The sequence below is a fragment of the Podarcis erhardii genome, assembly GCF_964252035.2.
Source record: "Podarcis erhardii genome assembly, chromosome: 12".
NCBI classification, from domain to species: domain Eukaryota; kingdom Metazoa; phylum Chordata; class Lepidosauria; order Squamata; family Lacertidae; genus Podarcis; species Podarcis erhardii.
The window spans coordinates 47,043,291-47,066,062 of record NC_138513.1 but is presented as its reverse complement, the minus strand read 5'-3'; the positions used below and the strand labels follow the sequence as shown (position 1 = coordinate 47,066,062).

Sequence of the window (22,772 nt, the reverse complement as noted above, 5' to 3'; positions counted from 1 at the left end):
TCAAAGTGCAAGTAGATAAATAGGTACCACTCCGGAGGAAAGGTAAACGTGCAAGTAGATAAATAGGCGGGAAGGTAAACGGCATTTCCGTGCGCTGCTCTGGTTCGCCAGAAGCAGCTTAGTCATGCTGGTCACATGACCCGGAAGCTGTGCGCCGGCTCCCTCGGCCAGTAAAGCGAGATGAGCACCACAACCCCAGAGTCGGTCACAACTGGACCTAATGGTCGGGGGGTCCCTTTACCTTTACCTTTTACACAGGTTATAAAAAACACGTGTGCTGGTGCTTCTTGAAAATGTCACTGTAGGGTAAGAGTTGTGCAAAATTTGTGTAATGTTACATTTCATGAAAACGTCACTGACTCCCTGTATATCAAAGATTCTAATGCCAGCACTACGAAAGAGTAACTGATATTATCAAGGACGGATGCAATAAATATAGTGTGAGTTAGAGGTAATGTCTGGGTACTATACAGTGGGGACCAACAGCCCTTTTTACATCGAGGGCCACATTCTTTTGGGGGTAGTCTCTCAGGGGCCACTTGCCAATTGTAGGTGGAGCCAAAGTCAAAGAGAGGCAAAAGTACTATCCAGAATCATTTCCACCCTGCTTCAGTTTTCACTATTGGAAATTGGATTAGAATTTCCAATCTTGTGTCGGTCTATTCAGAAGTAAGTCCCACTGCGTTTGATGGGGTTACTCTCAAACACTGGCGGAGGAAGGGGGTGGGGGGAACGCACCACCTCCGGCACCATCAGGGAGGGAGGTACTATCACAGCTGCCCTCCGACACACAACACGCACCCACCACCGCGTGCCACACCCCCGGGACATGTGTCAGCCATGCCCCCGCCTGCTCTCCACCCCCAGTACCGGAGCATGCAGCTTTGCCACTGCTCTCAAATAAGTATTATAGGGGGTGAATTATAAGAGCAGTCCAATATAGATACTGTTCTGGAAAGCAAATGAAATTAATTCTTTTCTGACTTTAGTGTGCTAGACCATAGCTGTCAAACGCCCCTTATTTGGCGGGAAACTCCCTTATCCCAGCGCCGTTTCCTGCTGCTGTCCCGGATTGATGATATCCCTTAAATTTCCCGGGGTTCAAAGGAAGCAGCTCCTCTCCCTCCCTCCCTGCCAGCCAGGGAGGAGGGAGGCTCCATCTGTGTTGCTTGGCTACATTGCTCACCCGGTAAGTCTAAGAATGACTTGGGGGTGGAGCTTGCATGCCTTGTGCTAATCAGATCAGCCACATTGCCTGGGGACTCTCCTTTGCTCAGCTCTTCCCAGCAGAGAGGTGACGGTGGTTTTCCTTGCTGCATCCCCTTTGCCGGGTTGCTGTGCTGTGGGAACCACCGCTTGAGGCTTCGTTTGGCTGCTGGCTGGGCTTTCCGCCTTTGGCTCAGAGGGGCTCAGAAGTTGAACATACCTGTGCTCGGAATCGGATGGATACATCATTGATGGCCCACTCACCCTTGCCGGGGGAAAGGTCTGTCTGGAGCGGGGGCACATGGTGGGGGGAAAGGAAATCCCTTATTTTGGCCGCTGGTCCCTTATATTCAAGGCTGCTGGTCCCTTATTTTCAAATCTGTAAGTTGACAGCTATGGGCTAGACACACACTATATGGCAGGAACCAGCCAATTAATGATCAGACAACTGGGTGGCGTTCTTTCCCCCAAGACATATAAACTGGAAAGATGTTTATTCAAAAATCATCCATTTATTTTTATACAGTAACATACTGTTCATTCCAGTTGTTCCAAAACTGCAACAGGAGGGGGAAAATGGTTTCAAATGTAAAAAAAAAAGGGGGGGTGAACAGAGAGGAAGACACACTGATGGTATGCTAGAATTGGGGCCGCTTCAATATCAGAGGCTACATAAAATGAAGTCAGGGGCTGTATGTGGTTCCTGGGCCTCAAGTCGCCCACCTGTGCCTTGTAGAAAGAAAAGGGGGAACAGGACTAAAGGAAATTATTGATTCGAATAACTCAGAGCACCTGGCAGCACAGATATTTTTTATCTTTTAACTAACACCATGCGGTTTGTGTCATCTCCTTACTACATTGTTTATGACTCTTGCTCTTGATTTTAGCAGAGTAAGGAGGAAAGCTAACGGACCAAAGAAAAACCCCAAACAATTTTAAACAAGCGTTTTAGTGTCAGATACAGATTTACTGCATAAAATCTGTGATACTAAATCCCAGGGCTTGAGAGTGAAAATCATCCAAGTAGAATGTAGAAGAAGCTCCCACTTGTGATAATAAAAGGATATAGCCTTGAAACAGAAACCTGTAGTTTTTTCTTAAAAGCATATTTTAAGCCAAGACTTGGATACCTTTCTGAAAACCATTCCCCCCCCCAAAAAAAAACCTCCAGGAGTTGGGCTAATTTCATACTCTAGAGCAGGACTGGAGGACCTTTGGCCCTTCAGATGTTGCTGAAATATAACTCCCATCATTGCTAGCAAGCATGGCCATTGGTCAGGGATGGCAGGCAGGGCTAATCGGACTGACAATATGCAGTCCGGGTTTATTGGACTGACAAAATGGTGTCCAGGCAGATTTTAATTTGGACCATATGTCCATACTAGGGCTGGGCCGATGTATCGTCCAAAACCGGTTCAAAGTCCATATTGTGATACTGGTTTGATAATTTTTGACCTGGCAATATATCACAAATCATAGTGTACGTGTGAACACGCACTATGGAAAAATCGCCATATGGGGAAAACCTTGAAGCCAACCAGTGCCTCTACATAGCTCCATCCTTATTTCAGACTGTGATACAGTCAAACCTCTTCTTACGTCCGCCTCTGCTTGCGTCTATTTCACCCAACGTCCACGGCAAACCCGGAAGTAACCGATGGGTTTGCCGCAGTTGGCGCATGCGCAGAAGTGGGCAATCGACACCTGTGCACAACGGCGCCTCTCCCAGCAACCCGTTTCGACCTCTGGACGCAGCTCCGGAACGGATTCTGGTCGCAGGTAGAGGTTCCACTGTATATCAGTATATCACAAGGTTTAGCTGGTGGTATATCAAGAGGTTGAAAACCAGATATCGCCCGGCCCTAGTCCATACCTACGAGCTGTTCTCCATTCAGAAAGTGATGTTCTCATGAGCTAGGTCCTATACTTATATGGAACGCCACAGTTACAGTGCCAAGGATGAAGGAAAGCAAGAACAAACTATCTGTATTCCATACATGTAAGGTAGCTCTGACCGCCACTCTGCTTGGATAAGCTATGTGAAATTCACGTGTGCAAATGTTGATCAACAGAGGCTGATGTGCACAATGATCACCAACCAACTTGCTCCAGATACATGTAAATGTTGTCCTGGTGCTCACAATGACCAATGTGCTTAGTTTAATATCAACTCCTAGGCCAAAGAATGAAAACAGTTTTTTCTAAAGCTCTTTTCTATATATAATAACAATTGCTCGCAGAATAGATGTGTGTATGTTAGAGCTGTTAATGGTACAGAAGTGATAAGCAGAACTCTTTATAGCACTGTTTGCAAAAAAAGAAAAGAAAAATGTTTGTGAGCGTTGTGTTTATCCTTCCAGACTTATCCGTAGTAAGTTACCTTTCGAAGACCTTGATGGAGATAAATTTAGTCTTTATCCGGTAAGTAAAGTCATATGCCAGCAACAAGATTCTCACAAGAGTCCCTTCTAGTATCTATAAAACCCATCACTTTGTAAAGTAGTAGTCCTAGACCGTGGGGTACTCTCTATTGTTTTGAAATATTGTTTCCTTCATGGTGAAGAAAAATAATTATTCCTTTTATATTCTTTCTGGAGGCTTGGCCATGGAAATACATTGCCCAGAGAAGCAAAGAGTGTCATGTTTATTGAATTATTAATAAAACATGAAGCAAACTTATATGAAAAAGTATTAAAATTGTCAGGGTGTCTTATTTCTGCATGAAAATAAGCAGTGTGTCATATATATATATATTTTTTAAAGGCAGCTGGGAGTGTTGGTTTATGAATCTCTTGCCCCCTTCTGTAGTTAGATTTTTATTTTAGATGTTTAATGGTTGACTGGAAGGGGGCGGAATTACAACGCTACAATCTTCTTCATTTCTCTTCCTGGTTAGACCTTAAGAGGATATCACTGGAGAGGTAGAGACTGTGACGATATCAAGGCCTCTGTGTATCCTGGCAGACGGTAATTTGGGTGGTTTAAATTATTCTCTCTTATTAGGACAAATCACTTCTTTAGATATTATATTATAGCTTCAGGTTTCCAATAGCTTTGTGGGTAGCTTTGTGGGACTCCAAATGGTTTGCCCATGAGAAGGTCTGCATGATATATGTGGGAACTGGTGTAGAGTGGATTTAGATAGTCAGGATAGCCACATAGCAGAAACATAGCTTATGCATATCCTGAATTGCTATCTATTTATTTTCATAAAGTATTTTATTTATTATAAAATATTTTAATGCTACATTTCGGCACAAAACATTCACAAAAACGCACAACATCATGCATCATAAAGAACAAACCTGTATCTCTTTTTAGACGTTGCTGTTTTCCCATACAGTTATGTTTTAAAACTTTTTTTCTAAAAAAATTTGAACATTTGTTCAGGGCTTCATCCATTAGCATCAGTACTTTACATTGATAGTCTTGATGCTGGGGCAGGGGCTGGGAAAAAGCATCTGCAAAACATGGTGTGAAGTTACATGACTTCACACCAAAGTGAAAGTCAGTACAGTGGTGCCTCGCAAGACGAAATTAATCCGTTCCGCAAGTCTCTTCGTCTTGCGGTTTTTTCATCTTGCGAAGCACGGCTTTTAGCGGCTTAGCGGCTATTAGCGGCTTAGCGGCTATTAATGGCTTAACGGCTTAGCGGCTATTAACGGCTTAGCGGCTTTAAGAAAAAGGAAACAAACTCTCAAGAACTCGCAAGACGTTTTGTCTTGCGAAGCAAGCCCATAGGGAAATTTGTCTTGCGGAACGACTCAAAAAACGGAAAACTCTTTCGTCTTGCGCGTTTTTCGTCTTGCGAGGCATTCGTCTTGCAAGGTACCACTGTATTCTGGTGGAAGCTGTGTGTGTGTGTGTGTGTGTGTGAGAGAGAGAGAGAGAGAGAGAGAGAGAGAGAGAAATGCTACCTTAACCCATTTCTGAAATGTATTAATTTCCTTTCTATTGTAGCCCTGATAACTGGGATGCAGATAAGGACTCCAACTGTAATGGAATATGGGTGAGTTGTTGGAGGTTATATTTTGACATTTCCCACAGATGTTCAATTCCGATTTTGAAAGCTGCCTATGTGAGTTTTTACTTCACGTGTTTTCAAAAGAATAGACTTCCCCAGGTTAAGAATACATCTGTAATGCCTCCGCAGGTATTACCTTGGGGACAATCTTACCTTTAAAAAACTGTTATGAAAGTTGCCCCCGCTGCTTCTGACTCTTTTGGATAGTGAAACTGTCTTACATATGTCTTACATTTGTCAGAAGGACACTGACAAACTGGAACGGGTCCAGAGGAGGGCAACCAAAATGGTCAAAGGCCTGGAAACGATGCCTTATGAGGAACGGCTAAGGGAGCTGGGCATGTTTAGCCTGGAGAAGAGGAGGTTAAGGGGTGATATGATAGCCATGTTCAAATATATAAAAGGATGTCACATAGAGGAGGGAGAAAGGTTGTTTTCTGCTGCTCCAGAGAAGCGGACACGGAGCAATGGTTCCAAACTACAAGAAAGAAGATTCCGCCTAAACATTAGGAAGAACTTCCTGACAGTAAGAGCTGTTCGACAGTGGAATTTGCTGCCAAGGAGTGTGGTGGAGTCTCCTTCTTTGGAGGTCTTTAAGCAGAGGCTTGACAACCATATGTCAGGAGTGCTCTGATGGTGTTTCCTGCTTGGCAGGGGGTTGGACTCCATGGCCCCTGTGGTCTCTTCCAACTCTAGGATTCTATGATTCTATGTAATCCTTATTTCAAAACTCGTGCATTCATGGGATACCAAAAAGCAACAAGGTGAGGGTAAAAACCTGGTTTATTTTATTTCAGTGATAGGTCTAGGAATCCTTGACACATGGCAAAGCACTTATGAAAATGAAGAGGATTTCAAAAGGGTTTGTGAAATGGCCTGGGGATTTGCTGTTCAAAGAAAGAAAACCTCAGAGAATTACTGGGTCCTTGAGTGCATCTCATTGGATGCTAGAAAATGTGTTCACTACTACTGCTCCTACTATTGCTATTACTATTACTATTACTACGACTACTACTACAACAACAACTACTACTACTATTGATTTATTAAATTTGTATACCGCCCTTCATCCAAGATCACAGAATGGTTCACAACAGAAGAATACAAAATGAGAATACAAAAGACATAATAAAACACAGACGAAAACAAACCAGTAACCCCCCCTCCCACGAACACATTTCAAAAGCCATCGAATGCTTATATATTGAGATTTTTTTTAAAAAAAATTTTTTAATGAAAAATGGAAAAATCGTGGAATGATTTTTTTTAATAAATATTTATTAAAGTTTTCAAAGAATTATCTGAGATAAAACAAACAAGAAAAAAAGAGAGACAAGAAAAAAAAAGAATACATACAAAACATACAGACCACATACAATAACAAGTATAATTTCAGTCCCTTATATTCATAAAACTTACTTTCCCGACCTCCTCATACCTCCCCTTCCTGTATTCCAAGCTCTGATTAATTCAATTCAACAAATCCTTCCCCTAATTTCTGTTTAATTTTTTAACTTTCTTATCTTAATACCTAATCATTACAGCTGAGAACCCCTTAATTTCTAAATCAACATCGTTCTACCATTCAATATTTTTACAATTTTTCTTAAGATAGTCCTTAAATTTCTTCCATTCTTCTTCCGCTGTCTCTTTTCCCTGGTCTCGGATTCTGCCAGTCATTTCTGCCAGTCCCATGTAATCTATAACTTTCATCTGCCATTCTTCAACGGTGGGTAGATCTTCTGTCTTCCAATACTTTGCAATGAGCATTCTTGCTGCTGTTGTACGTGGAATGAAATTTTTATAACCCTAGGGGAAACTTCTTAAGAGAATAAGTTCAAATATATCAGTTTTAATGAGAAATAAGATTAAATAAAGTAAAAATGGACGGATAATTGGTGAAAGAGAGAATGAATGACCGCTCCCCACTTAAAACGGGGGGCGCCCTTTGCGTGGACGCGTGCAGCCCTGGATCTGGAGTGGCCCCATCAGCATAGGCTTGGCTTTGCCTTCCCTCAGGTGGGATACCTGGAGGTCCCCGCCTACCTCAGTCAGTTGTCCAATCCCACCTGGGGGAAGCGTTGCCAGGGAAACCAAGCCAGGTAGGGGGAGGGATTACCTGCCCACACAATAGAGGGTGGATCTTACCTGGTAATCCTCACTTGGCTCCAAAATTACAGGATATCAAGATAAATTATTAGGATAAAAACAAGATGAAGGATTTGCTGAAATATCTATCTGAACTAGAATATAAAGAGGGGAGGTGTGAGGAAGTCAAGGAAATAAGTTAAAGAAAGGAAAATATGTAAAGGTTTGACTTGTTCTTTTTTCTTTTTGACTTTTTAACTGTATGTATTTTTAATTTCTTTTTGTTTTTGTTTTTGTTTTCGCTCTTTTACTTTTTCCTGGATGTGATTTGCTTTTATGTACTGTTTTGTTTTCTTTTTTGATTCTTTTTGTAACCTTTAAAATTTGAATAAATATTATTTTTTAAAAAAAAGCCATCGAATGCTAATCAGCTGAATGCCGGGTTGAAGGGAAATGTTTTCGCCTGGCCCCCCAAAATATGTGACGAAGGCACCAGGTGAGCCTCCCTGAGGAGAGCGTTCCACAAATGGGGAGCCACTATTTGTGATACAATTATTTCATTATCAGGATTTTGATTTGGTCGTTTATATTTTTGGTTACTTACATGCTTATATGGAAGCCACACTGAATAATGTTTGTTTTAATTTAGATTAGTTTTATTTATCGTATTACATTAGGAATCGGGGACGTGGGTAGCACTGTGGTCTAAAGCACTGAGCCTCTTGGACCTGCCGTTCATAAAGCTGGCAGTTCGAATCCCCGCGATGGAGTGAACTCCTGTTGCTTTGTCCCAGCTCCTGCCAACCTAGCAGTTCAGAAGCACACCAGTGCAAGTAGATAAATAGGTACCACTGAGGCGGGAAGGTTTCCCTGCGCTCTGGTTTCCGTCACAGTGTGCCGTTGAGCCAGATGACCCGGAAAGCTGTCTGTGGAGAAATGCCAGCTCTCTTGGCCTGAAGCGAGATGAGCACTGCAACCCCGTAGTCACCTTTGACTGTCCAGGGGTCCTTTACCTATTTTTTCCACCTACATATAACATGTCTGGCTCATGCTATCCCTTTGTGTATGATAAAGGGAAGCCTCTTTGCCCATTCCTGCCATCATAGAAAAGTGATCCTCAGCTATTTGGGTCCCCCAAGTATTCATGTTGTTACTGCTCAATGTTTTCTAACAGACTGGGTTGCCTGCATTTCATTGTGTTGCTGGAACAATTCCTGAAAGAAAAGGTGAATGTGCATAACTTAATTGATGCTTCTCCTTTCTCATCCATTAGGGTGTTGATCCAAAAGATGGCATCGCCTATGAGCAGAAATTTTGTAAAGGTAATTTCTCTAATTTTAAAATATAGCTGAGAATATTGATTGCAAATTGCCCGATTCATTAAAAATAATAATAATTCTGAAATATATGATGCAAAACAAAACAAAGGGAATGTATGAACATACTACAAATAAGGGTCATCGGTACAATCCTTGTGTTGTCATCAGATGTGCTGATTCCTTTTGAAAGCCAAGCTCAGGGAAACCAAGCTCTGCAGGTGGGAAGTTAATTGGCCTGTGGTACTGGTGTCACAGGACATGGGTGGCGCTATGGGTTAAACCACAGAGCCTAGGATTTGCTGATCAGAAGGTCGGCGGTTCGAATCCCCGCCACGGGGTGAGCTCCCATTGCTCGGTCCCTGTTCCTGCCCACCTAGCAGTTCTAAAGCACGTCAAAGTGCAAGTAGATAAATAGGTACCGCTCCAGCGGGAAGGTAAACGGCATTTCCATGTGCTGCTCTGGTTTGCCAGAAGCGGCTTATTCATGCTGGCCACATGACCCGGAAGCTGTATGCCAGCTCCCTTGGCCAATAAAGCAAGATGAGCGCCACAACCCCAGAGTCAGTCATGACTGGACCTAATGGTCAGGGGTCCCTTTACCTTTACTGGTGTCACAATGCCTCCCACTCCCTAACGCAGGGCAGTTTTAATTAAAAAAAGAACAGTTTCTGTTTAAAGGCACTATATAAACCTTGTTTCACAGGATAATAGGCAGGAAGAGCACTTCAAGTGTGGGAGAGAATCAGAGCTGTCAGTCAGCCAGCATTTAAATGGAGGCTCACTTTACCAGGAAAAAACAACAGGCCAGTCTCCCTTAAAAAAAAAAAAATGCCTTTGAGCATCCAAATTTATTCATTTTCTTATTGCAGAATTAGTTACCAGTAATTCTGCAAGAGCCAGTGTTCCTGGGTTCTATAATGTCATCATAATCTCATGCATTTTTAGAAGGAAGCTGTGAAGGAGTCGGTGAAATTGTGAACTTGATTTCTGGAGATTAGGATATGCCGTTCTGTCCTGCTGGAGGGAAGAAATTGACAAGAACCCATCGCAGAACTTAGACCGGGTGGAAACTGGCTGAGGCAGACATAGTTGGTTGGGCGGGTTGAGCTAAAAGCAGGGGTGCCGACTTCACCCCCATACACACACACACACACACACACACACACACACATGGGGGGTGCATTACGTGACACTCAAGCGCTGGGCTGGGATGCGAGGGTGTCCTGCTGCTGTGATGCCAGCATTTGTGCACTGGGTAGGGAGGAGGAGGCGGAGCGGAGCCACAGGATTTGGGGGGGCCCATCCCCCTCCTTGAAAATTTTGGGAGGGACTGAAGACCCCCTCAGCTCCCACTCCCCATCTTGCCTGCTGAAAGAGAATAGAAAGAGTTGGAAATAATAATAATAATAATAATAATAATAATAATAATAATACTGGCTGGGCTTCCCAAGCCACTCTGGGCAGCTTCCAACAAAATATTAAAATACAGTATTGCACCAAACATTAAAAGATTCCCTAAACAGGGCTGCCTTCAGATGTCTTCTAAAAGTCTGGTAGTTGTTGTTCTCTTAGTCATCTGGTGGGAGGGCGTTCCACAAGGCGGGTGCCACTACCGAGAAGGCCCTCTGCCTGGTTCCCTGTAACTTGGCTTCTCGCAGTGAGGGAACCGCCAGAACTCATAGATCTCATGCTTCTGAATTCATATAAACAGCCTTGTTCTTCTGAATTCCGCTTCCTATTGCACATAACAATACGTTATTACAGTGGTGCCTCGCAAGACGAAATTAATTCGTTCCGCGAGTTTTTTCGTCTTGCGGTTTTTTCGTCTTGCGAAGCACGGACTTTGGAAAAGTCTTCAAAAATCTCAAAAAAGGCTACCACACCGTGTGCTATGAGTTGCTGCTCGAAGTGAATGCACGGTTTTAAGAAAAAGGAAACAAACTTGCAAGACAAAGGAAACAAACTTGCAAGACGTTTCCGTCTTGCGAAGCAAGCCCATAGGGAAATCCGTCTTGCGAAGCAACTCAAAAAACGAAAAACTCTTTCGTTTTGCGAGTTTTTCGTCTTTCGAGGCATTCGTCTTGCGAGGTACCACTGTAATGTAATGTTGTTGCTGGCAGTCGTGGAGTTCTTTTACAGAGGCAACAGTGCCACATAGTCAGTATCTAAATTAGCCCACAGCAGAGCTCAAAACTCTGTACTTCCCGATCAAACACAAATTGATCTAATGATGTGTCTGTACATGATGGAAATCACCCCTGAATAGAACTAACATGGACCTTCCACAAGGTCTATTCTTGTGCCGCCACTAATGTTTAGTAGCTGCTTGGCAAACACAAAGCCAGTTAGTCATTAAGGAGGGAGCAGAAGTTAGACTATTTCCTGATTTTTAAAAAGCCAGTTTCTTTGAACTGGTTCTCAAGACACAGTAGGCCGAACTCCAGCTTAGTGAGCAAGTTTTCTAGGTCTCCAGAACTCTTTATGTTACTCAAAGCATGCTAATAAAGATGTAGCCCAATTGTGGATTTGGGGACGCATTTTCTCTCTCTTGTGGACTAGGACGACTGCCTTGCTTTTTATGCGCCCTGAAATTGCAAGAGATGTTATCAGGCACCATCCATCTTTAAAGGCTGGGTGCAGTGAAGCAGTCAGTGTTTATGAGAAGCTTGTAATTTTGCCCTAATAGACCAAATTGAGAGCAATGCTCTCAATGCCCTGATTTCACTAAATGTTCCACTTTTATTGAACGTACTGCAGATAGTAAAAATTTATGTTGCTCCCAGCAGGGTCCACTTTAAAGTACCAATTCAAGCTTTAAAAGCAGCCTAATAGAAATTGGTCTAATTTAGCATGCACTTTTTGTAAACTTGATTGATGTGTCCATTTATTTTCGGTTATTTATAGTGCAGAGGAAGTTAAAAATCTTATTTTAGGTTTGGAAATGAGCACAAATGGCCAAATCGTTGTTTTGATTGCTCTTTGTGTGCTGGAACTGCCGTGTGGGTTTTCTTAATGCGGTTGTGCTTTGTGCAGCATACGGATTTGCAATGTGAGAAAAAAATAATTAAGCTTTTAAAATTATTAATTGTCTTCCGCAGGCACAGAGTCCAAGGGAATCATTTTGTTGGGAGATTCAGCTGGGGCTCATTTTCACATCCCTCCTGAATGGGTGACAGCATCGCAAATGTCAGTGGTATGTCGTTTCAGCTGGTCATTGTACTGATCTCAATTGGCCGTCCTATAATTCACTTTCTTCTCTATTACTAAGGGTGCCCATTATAACTGCCCTCTATTATAAAGGGTGCCCATTGAGTGTCTATATATTTCTGGGGATGATCACTTTCAGCCACTGCTGTAATAATCATGGGAGGTTTTCAATATATATTAAGAAACCAGAAACTCTTCTTTAGAAAGGAAAACATCTGTTCAGTTTATTAGTACCATGGATGTGTCTTGTTCCTCCCATGTTGGCTGGTTGGTTAAAATTATTTATAACCTGCTCTTCTTTCATCACACAATCCCAGAGCAAGAAACAACATTAAAATACAATAAAGCCATATTTCATTTAAATGCAACTTAATGTGAAAGCTCAACATCAAAAAAACGAAGATCATGGCCACTGGTCCCATCACCTCCTGTCAAATAGAAGGGGAAGAAATGGAGGCAGTGAGAGATTTTACTTTCTTGGGCTCCATGATCACTGCAGATGGTGACAGCAGCCATGAAATTAAAAGACGTCTGTTTCTTGGGAGAAAGGCAATGGCAAACCTAGACAGCATCTTAAAAAGCAGAGACATCACCTTGCCAACAAAGGTCCCTATAGTTAAAGCCATGGTTTTCCCAGTAGTGATGTATGAAGTGAGAGCTGGACCATAAAGAAGGCCAATCGCCAAAGAATTGATGCTTTTGAATTATGGTGCTGGAGGAGACTCTTGAGAGTCCCATGGACTGCAAGAAGATCAAACCTATCCATTCTTAAGGAAATCAGCCCTGAGTGCTCACTGGAAGGACAGATCCTGAAGGTGAGGCTCCAATACTTTGGCCACCTCATGAGAAGAGAAGACTCCCTGGAAAAGACCCTGATGTTGGGAAAGATGGAGGGCACAAGGAGAAGGGGACGACAGAGGATGAGATGGTTGGACAGTGTTCTTGAAGCTACAAACATGAGTTTGACCAAACTGCGGGAGGCAGTAGAAGACAGGAGTGCCTGGTGTGCTCTGGTCCATGGGGTCACGAAGAGTCAGACACGACTAAACGACTAAACAACAACAATGTGAAAGCAGACAATATACTAACACTGTAACTACAGCAGCCAAGAGGTGGGGGGCACCAATTTAACCAAATGCTTGGTTGAAATATCTATGGTTTTACCTGGTGCCAAAGCTCCATCAGTGTTGGTGCTTCAGAGAGGAGGGCATTCCAGAATTGGGGTGCCATTATTGAGAATGTCCTCTCACAAATCAGAACATACTGCATCTCAGAGAAGGGGCATCCTTCAATGACTACAAAGTCTGGGCAGGTGTATAAGGAAGCAGGTGGTCTTTCAGGTATCTGGGTCTTTTGGCCATTATAGCTTCCCCCACAAGTAATCACACCTCTGTTCTCACCTCAGGTGTTCTTGTCTTCTGCTGTGCTGACTACAGTTGAATTACTACTTATCGCTAGTGAAATGTTCATCATTAGGGTCAGTAATAAATATTTGCAGGAGCTGTTGACAACAGTGCCGTAGGCAGAAGACAGATTTGTGGGAATCCCTTCAGCCAACATTAAGAGAACCCTTACGCCCCTCTGGTTTGGAAAACAAAAGTGTCTGTCATTCAAGAGGCCATGATGTTTCCTCTGCAGCCAAACATATGAGACAAGGAAAAGATGCAGGAAGGTGCTCTCAAATTGTTTATGTGCAAGCTGTGTTTTCTTGGGGCGCCCTATTCAGTTTGAACCAGGTCAATAACAAGCAATAAACTCATAGCCACCTTGTGCCTGGAGAAATCAGACTGTCCCATAACCACCATTATTAACCATCTGAATAACATGTTCAAGAGACACCACTCAGCCCTCCAGAAAGCCTTTTGAGGGGTTTCAGGGGGGAAAGGGCACAGCAAGTGTTCTTTCTGTGAAATTCCATTTGTCTAAAGTAAAAATAAAAAATCAGACAGCAGAACTATGCAAAGCCCTGGTTGACGACAAGCAATTAATGTTCATATTTTACGGGTGAGAGACACTAAGGGATTAGCCTAAGGCAAGCCAAGGCAGAGTGTTTTTGTTTACTTGTAATTTTACTTTTTGTTATACAGTTGGGAGTCAGAAATGGTTGCCAATCTACTGCTAATCATCTAGGTAAAGCAGCTTTCTGCCCACGACCACCACATGATGGCTTAAGAAGTGCTATTTATTTTCTTCCGAGAGAGAAAGAGAGAGAGAGAGAGAGAGAGAGAGAGAGAGAGAGAGAGAGAGAGAAAGGAACTACCCAAGTGGCTTATTGAAAACTTCGAAGGGAAATTGGGAGGGGAAACTGCAATGCCAAAAGTAAATATTCAGCACCAATAATTATTGCTGCATTGTGGGCAGCATTCAAATTAAAAGCCACATTGTTTGCAGTTTTAATTTTCTCTTTGGAGAGCCTTAACTGATTTAAATATTCGAGATTGGCTGTTGTTTTTCTTCGTTAATGCTTTATGAAAAAAAAATGATTATAGGAATCACACTGATGACAGAGCAGGGGATGAGCATAATAAATCAGAGGCAGTGATAATTGAGATGATCATGCCTAATAAATGTGGTAACAATACTCAGGATAATGACAGTAATGACAATGAAGCATGAAAGTGATGTACTCAAGCTAGCGTTTTAGATTGTGTCAGCATTTCTTTTGTAAATCTTGGATGTTCACGTTTTTCAACTTCTCCACAAGTATTTTTCTCTGTGTTGCAAATGCCTTGTACAGTATTTTGAAGCGATGCTGAGTCCTCGAGGCTTAGACCTACCTCCATGCTCTGATCTCATCCTTCCCAGTCCTCCTTTCCCCTGATCCTTATTAATCTGTGGGACTCAGGAAGCTGTGGCCGAGGTGGGGAACCTCAGGTCCAGGAACCAGATTTGGTTGCTAGGGTCTAAGCTGAGCCCTGAAATCTAGCTTAAATGCCAAGATTCAGTACAGTAGTACCACAGGTTAAGTACTTAATTCATTCCGGAGGTCTGTTCTTAACCTGAAACTGTTCTTAACCTGAAGCATCACTTTAGCTAATGGGCCTTCCGCTGCTGCCGCCGCCGGAGCACGATTTCTGTTCTCATCCTGATGCAAAGTTCTTAACCTGAGGTACTATTTCTGGGTTAGTGGAGTCTGTAAACCGAAGCGTATGTAACCCGAAGTACGACTGTACTGGAAAACATAAAGCACTGTGCTATTTGCCGCCACAGGCGAATGATGTCCGCGGCTGGTGTGGGGAGGACCAATAAAATGAACACAGGAGATTGGTATTGGGTTGAATTAGGCCACAACTTTATTGATTACAGGTAAGAGTAGGTTTGCGTAAGGCCCATGTGCTGCCTGATAGTAACCCAGTGAGGTCAACTGTGGAGTCAGGTGCCATCTCCCCACACAGGCTGCCATTGGGAGAGGTGTGTTAGCCCATCAGTCCCTTTGTGGACTCCCGGACAGAGTCACCCCTTTAACGGGGTACCCACATAACTAAGGATCCAGCCCAATGCCTTTTCGACCAGAGTTGTGAAAGTTTCTATGAGGTAGACAGAAAGCTGCAGGCTGGCTAATTTGCTTGCAGGGGAAAATCCACCCCTGGCCCCAAATGCGGCAACCAAGTAAACCATATCAAGGTCCTTTCGCCAACTCGCCCCTGTCAGGGTGGGCCCCTAACAGACTGGGTGGGTGGGTAGAAAATCCTGCAACAGTCAGCAAAGAGGGTGGTCTGCATCTGGCTGCCATCTTGAATATGGCTGGGGCAGGCAGGGCACAATCCCTGTGTCCCTGACCTGATTGGCCATGCAACCCAGGCTTGCTCAAAATGGAGGGTCCAACATAGTTCCACAGGAAAATGGTAGCCCTCTGGGAAGGGCCATAGCCGTGCTGTGTAGCAAACACCGCTCCCCCCAGAGCCCTATAGGGGTGGAGCCAGATAAGGATCTGGCCCAAAAAAACAATAACGGTTACCCACCCATTGGATAGTGCTCAAGATGGCACCAAGCCAGGAGGGCAGCCTTACTATACTCAAGACGTAGCTGATCTCTAGGAATAAAATCTCAAGGGAAGGGGTTTGTGATTAAGTCCTCCTCCCAAAAAGAAATACATATATTTTACATGTCTGATCTATAATTCTTGAAAACTAATTTGTTTATGACCTATAGCTGTGTCCTATTAACTGTATTTAAACTGCTTGAACTTCATACTACATTAAAAGGTAGTATGAAAAGAATAATCAAGTTTATTGCCAATGTTCTGGGCATGGAAGCCCATTATTGCAACCCACCATGAGACGATTCGGTGAAGGGCAAGTACAGAAAATAAAACCCATCCTGATTCCTTAATCTCTTTTATAGAAGGCATTTTCCAACCTTCCTGAGGCTTTTGCCGATGAGCTCGACTGGCCACAGTTTTCTGGAGCAACCGGATTCCTCAACTCAACAATCGGGTGTGTAAGCAAAGTCACCAGAATCTCAGGAATGAATGGTTGTGGAGAAAATGTTTTGTGTTCAGATGGAAGTTCTGGAGTGTTGCCGTGCCCTCTGCTTCTGATGTTTCCTAAAAATTATGATCCTCCGATTCCACGATAACACATTGTTTCATGGTTTCCAGACCAAACTTTCTTCTTCTTTTTCCTACATAGTTACCTTCAAGCCCATACAACACAACTGTAGCACATAGATCCATGTCCCAGCGAAAGCAAGGGTGGGAATCTATGTTTTAAAGGGATGCACAGCTGGACCGCAGTCGTTTGTGTGTGTGTGTGTGCTTTCTCTTCCCCAACTCACTGTCTTTGTCGCTGCAGCTCCCTTCCCCCAGGCAGTTTCTTTCAATATGAGCTCCCTCCTCTTAATTATTGGAGAGATAGTAGAGGGGAATTCTTAATGAAATCCAAAAGCTTCAGCCCCTTGACTCCACATTTTTAGTCAAATCATGGTCCTTCTGTAAGCCTCTAAAAACAATCACTTTGGAGTGGTGTGTCACAAAAGGTCAATTACTCATTTCGGATTCTTGTACAGTGGTGCCTCGCAAGACGAAATTAATCCGTTCCGCGAGGCTCTTCGTATAGCGGTTTTTTCGTCTTGCGAAGCAAGCCCATTGACAGCTTAGCGGATTAGCGCTATTAGCGGTTTAGCGGCTTTTAGCGGATCAGCTGATAAGCAGCTTATCAGCGGATCAGCTGATAAGCGGCTTAGCGGCTTAGGAAAAGGGGGGGAGGGGAAAAAACCCGCAGGAACTCGCAAGACATTTCATCTTGCGAAGCAAGCCGATAGGGAAATTCGTTTTGCGAAGCGCCTCCAAAATGGAAAACCCTTTCGTCTAGCGGGTTTTCCGTCTTGCGAGGCGTTCGTCTTGCAGGGCACCACTGTAATCCACTCTGGAATCCGCTGGTGAACGGTGGGTAGGGTTGTAATAATAATAATAATAATAATAATAATAATAATAATAATACACATCCGAATTTTCATGAGGGCTTAAAGAAAAATCACAAAGTGTTGTGGAAATGTGATTAAGACTTAAGATTGGGGAAATGAGAAGCTGAGCAAAGCTGAAATTGCCAGATTTGTCCATTCTTTTTTCCACATGTCAATTCTGACCCTGCTTAAACAAAGTATGGCAGCTTAAATTAGTGGTTTTCATCCAAATGGTAGTTTTTGCTCCCAAGAGTAATTACCTTCGAAATTCAGCTCCAACTTAATTACTTTCCATTTGTTTCATCCTGATGTTCTTTCCCAATGTCACTGTTCTGAAATACCCTCTATTTTTAATCTGTGGGATCTATTATTCCTTCTGTTCCCAAATCTGTCCACTTGTCTAAGATGACAAAGCAATGTTTAGAGACAAGGTTTCCTTGGTTCAACTGTCTCCTAATTACTTCTTTGCAATTGCTAAGGCAGTTTTGTTAATGTTCCATAAACTCCTGATTCCTGGGCAATTTATCTTTCTTAGTTCATAAGACTGTTTGCCCCCATCTTCTTTTCAATCATATAAAAAGCTAGGTTTTTCATTCTTTGTGTGAAGAAGGATTTATTGGGAACAAACAGGATCATATATACTGTATTGGCCTGAATATAATCCACACTCCCCCCCTCAAAAAGAAAATTCAGATCATGAAAAGTTAAAGTGCAGCTTCAATTTGTGACCTTACAAAAATCGGTTTTTACAATATCGCTGCTAAAACAGACATACGATAAAAATGAACAAAAACAATTTTATTGTCGATTTGCGAGCTTGAGACTGTTGTGCAATTACCGTAATTCTAAAGTCATTCATCACTTTCCCCGTATTTTACAGTGCAGTATTGATTTTTTATTTGGATTTACGGTGCTACAGGTGTGAGTGCCTGCAGAATTTTAAGGGAGTGGCTTATATTCGGGTATTGTCTTTTTTTCTTCCCTCCCCCCATGAATTTTAAAGGTGTGGCTTATTTGCGGGCACGGCTTATATTTGGGCCAATACTGTAGATGTTCTATTGTTTGTTTAGGAATTGTGGTTGTCTAGGGACGCGGGTGGCGCTGTGGGTTAAACCACAGAGCCTAGGACTTGCTGATCAGAAGGTTGGCGGTTTGAATCCCCGCGATGGGGTGAGCTCCCGTTGCTCGGTCCCAGCTCCTGCCAACCTAGCAGTTTGAAAGCACGTCAAAGGGCAAGTAGATAAATAGGTACCGCTCCAGCGGGAAGGTAAACGGTGTTTCCGTGTGCTGCTCTGGTTTGCCAAAAGTGACTTAATCATGCTGGCCACATGACCCGGAAGCTGTACGCCGGCTCCCTCGGCCAATAAAGCGAGATGAGCGCCACAACCCCAGAGTCAGCCACGACTGGACCTAATGGTCAGGGGTCCCTTTACCTTTACCTTTACCTTTACCTTTACCGAGAGTAGTTATTTATACTTTCTAAGAAGTGGGGCTGTCAGATATAAGAAACTATTTATAAGATGATCCAGACGTCTTAGTGACGCAAAGCTTTTACAGTTTGGACTTCACAATTTCACCCTCATTTTGGCCTCAATGTGAAATCGCAGTGACATTGCTTAGTCTGGGTTCGCCTGACTTCTTGGAGAAAACCATCAGTGGAGTAAACCAGTGCTTTTAAGCGTTTCTGTTTCTTGAAAAATGCATCCTGAAAATTATTTCCTTTCTGTCTCTCTTGATTCTTTATCTAGATTTTTTTTTTAAGCCTCCATACTCCTAACGGTTCAGGGTAGAAAACAACACTGAAGTAGAATCCAGTGTAGCACTGAAGTAATCATTCTCTCAGCATAAGGATTTCTACTTGCACAAGGGAATGTTATCTCCCTCTCATCTCTCATGCACCCCCTAAATATGTTCTGGGGTTCTCCCAACCCTCTGGAGCAGATTTGGGGAGAGTGAGTGTGCACACAGGAAGCAGAGGGAGGAAATTCCTGTTGTGCAAGCAGAGATCCTTTTGCTGATGAGGCTCATTAGTAAAAGACTGCCCACAGCATCTAAAAATCAATGAATTTATCACCTTTAAAATATTAGTAACTGTTGTGACGTGGGGTTTGTGATTTCAGCTCTCTTGACATAATATGCTGGAGACAGTTCTCTAGTAACACTTCTTTATTAAAGCAACAAGACTGAGACTTGAGGAGGGGAGAGCTACATTTATAGGGACAGGGAACTAGCTAGAAAGGATACATTTTGGAGGGAACAATATCAGGCAATCACAGTCCTGCCTTTTGGAGGCAACCAATAAGACAGAGGATCCAAATACAGCAGCTTAAATGAACCAATAGTAGCTGTACCCTCTGGAACCAAAAGGCAGTTACTTTACCCTAATGCAAATACAGACAATAATAATACAGATATAAAATCCTTTGACTCATTACACAACAGTAACTGTAAAATAACCCCCTAGTAATTCCCTGCTCACTTGTGCCCACTAAATGCTTATATACAATTTCTGGAAGATATTCAGGCTTCTCCTCCCTCAATGGGAACAAGCCATCTGTTCTTTCTGGATCCTTATTGCCTTATCTCACAATTAATAATAATGCCCAAAGGGAGATATAAGCAAACAAGCCTATTGCACTTATTGACCCTCCCCAATAAGGATAAGTGAAGGTCCAGCCTGCGACAGTAGTGCCTGTCTTGTCCCTGCTCATGGTTCATTTCAGGTGATGTGTTGAGAACCAGAGTGATGCAGAAGCTAGATTGTTTTGTGTACTGTGCCCAAACCCTGGCTGTGCTGGACACACCATTGTACAGCTCTTCCAATGGTTTATATCCTTCCACTAATAGCATCCTTTTCCTCCAAACATCCCTTTGTAAGCCTTGGATAACAATGGAATCGTGAAGGTGCTCCAAGAAGTTTCCAGAAACAACAAATGTACAAACATTGCACCCTTGATTGTAAGTTGTAGATGTAAATAACTTGTGGTTCTAACATTTATAAATACGGTGCGTCACTAGGCCCTTTGCCACGCAGATGGTGTGCAGGTGAGATTGCAACAAAGATAAAGCACAACTGAACTTTATGAACCACAACTGAAACTTGGCTTTCAGTTCATTGCGCAAGTGCAGCAGCTCAGCAGTGTTAAAGGCCTTTGGGCTAGGAGCCCCCCGATATAATCAACAACAGATCTTTTCAGGGAGATCCCATCTAGCTTTTTTGCTTTGGAGCCAAACACACATTTGGAATGAATGAACAATCACTCCAGTAAATAACACCCAGGTCACAGGCCTTGTGCCTTTTTTGTTTGCTAACAGCGCTGACTGAGGAATTTGTCCTCTTCAGGAGATGTTACAAAAGTACTGCAACACTGAATAATCATCTTTGGTTGCCTTGCTTCCCAGTGTAGACTGATCAGAGCTGTCTCCCAAAACTTGATCCCCACCCCGATTTGGTAAGAAAACGTAACTCCCCCTCTTAAAGGGACATGAACATGTGATCAATTCAGATATTTCAGCTCAGCTCTGAAACTCATGAATTGGCCACTGGACAAGTCATTATCATGCCATCTAACCCATCTCACAGTGTTGCCATGAGGCTAAAATGGGGGTGTTCTATCAAGACCATTTAGTCATAAAAGCTCCTCTCCCCAAATAAGTGACCTAAATGTCCTCTGCACTGTATCTTTGCAATTCTTGATCTGATATTTTATTTGCATGCCATGCCTTCACTAAACCAGAGTTCTGTTAACTTTGTTTCAGAGGCTGGACAGAGTCGCTGTACCTATATTTACGAAAAAGAAACCGCTGCAACCATCGAGATTACCAGAACATTTCCAAAAATGGTACCTTGTTTGCTCTTTACCCACACTGGTGCACATTCATTCACCATGAGTAGAAGCTGTTGAACAGCAAGGCTGGGGGAAGGGGATGCAGATTGAGCAGTATAGAAACCTCATCATTCTTGTTTCTAGGGGAGGCACATAGAGCACTGCATGCAGAAGGCTAAGGCCCAGGTTTAATTCTTGTCATCTTTAGGTAGGGCTGGGAAAGACCTCTGCCTGAAACCTTGAAGAGTCACTGCAACTCAGTAAAGACAATACTGTGCTAGACTGAATCACTGGCTCAATCTAAGAAGGTATCCTATATTCCTATGGCTGGCTGGCTGGCTAACTATTAGCAAACACACAAATACGTAGGAGTCAGGATTAAAAACAACAACAACACATTGCCTAGAATCATCATTCAAATATGTCACTGGACATAGTGGTAACAGACACTGGTAAAAGGTAAAGGTAAAGGGACCCCTGACCATTAGGTCCAGTCGTGGCCAACTCTGGGTTTGCGGCACTCATCTCGCTTTACTGGTCAAGGGAGCCGGCATGCAGCTTCCAGGTCATGTGGCCAGCATGACTAAGCTGCTTCTGGCGAACCAGAGCAGCACATGGAAACACTGTTTACCTTCCCGCTGGAGTGGTACCTTTTTATCTACTTGCACTTTGATGTGCTTTCGAACTGCTAGGTTGGCAGGAGCGGGGACCGAGCAACAGGAGCTCACCCCGTCGCGGGGATTTGAACCGCCGACCTTCTGATTGGCAAGCCCTAGGCTCTATGGTTTAACCCACAGCACCACCCGCGTCCTAACAGACACTGGTACTCATACTAAAACATTCCCATTGAAGTTTGCTGGACACACCAGCATCTTCTTCAGCAACATAAAGTGGGTGCGTTTTCTTCTCATTCTTCCAAATATAGATGCACTGGCTGGGACAGATTTTTCTTGTAATTAATTCATGCCGCTTGATAGTTCAGGAAACAAGGTATAACGCCTCAGACAGGCAGCCTTCTGCTTATTGAAAACGCTGTACCCTGGATACATATGGCTTGAGCTGCAAATAACCACATATAAGCTCCAAGAATGATCAGCTAGTCTTCACTGATAGAAGCCTGTCCTCCGCCTGATTATTTTCAGCTCATTCCAGGGTAGTCGGGGACAGGGTGCCTTCAGCTGTTCATGTATTCCTAGCATGTGTGATTGATGGGGAGCTGCTTCCTGAACTCATTTCCCCATGTCTCAGGATAGGCTTTCTCACCTGTACTTTTATCATATTCTGTGATGATGTGTTTTGTCTTGGATCCGAATAATGTAACTGTTAATGAATGTTCTGGCCCATTGAACTTTAGGAAGGCAGATATTTCACGGCAGCCATTGAGTACCATTGGAAGCAGGAAAACGTTATCTTAATCTCGGCTGCCTTGGGGAATCCTAGTTCACCTGGAGTTTGTTTGCAACTTTAAATTGTTATACCTTCTTTATGGTTTGGCAGGAGCTGGGACTGAACAACGGGAGCTCACCCCGTTGCGGGGATTTGAACCGCTGACCTTCTGATCAGCAAGCCCAAGGCACAGTGGTTTAGACCACAGCGCCACCCACGTCCCTAGCAATTCAAAAGCACGTCCAAGTGCAAGTAGATAAATAGGTACCACTCTGGCGGGAAGGTAAACGGCATTTCTGTGCACTGCTCTGG

General features: G+C 43.3%; 1 protein-coding gene across 7 annotated transcripts in view; it reads left to right on the top strand.

The window, feature by feature from the left end:
• Positions 1-22,772, top strand: part of AOAH (acyloxyacyl hydrolase) — a 98,586-nt gene that overhangs the window by 50,967 nt on the left and 24,847 nt on the right. For all 7 annotated transcript variants that reach the window (XM_081834802.1, XM_081834801.1, XM_081834803.1 and 4 more), the window contains 7 exons: positions 3,567-3,627; positions 4,103-4,173; positions 5,167-5,215; positions 8,592-8,640; positions 11,736-11,830; positions 16,189-16,280; positions 21,007-21,089. In XM_081834802.1, coding sequence (XP_081690928.1) covers positions 3,567-3,627; positions 4,103-4,173; positions 5,167-5,215; positions 8,592-8,640; positions 11,736-11,830; positions 16,189-16,280; positions 21,007-21,089 — 500 coding nt within the window. The remainder of the gene's footprint in view (positions 1-3,566; positions 3,628-4,102; positions 4,174-5,166; positions 5,216-8,591; positions 8,641-11,735; positions 11,831-16,188; positions 16,281-21,006; positions 21,090-22,772) is intronic.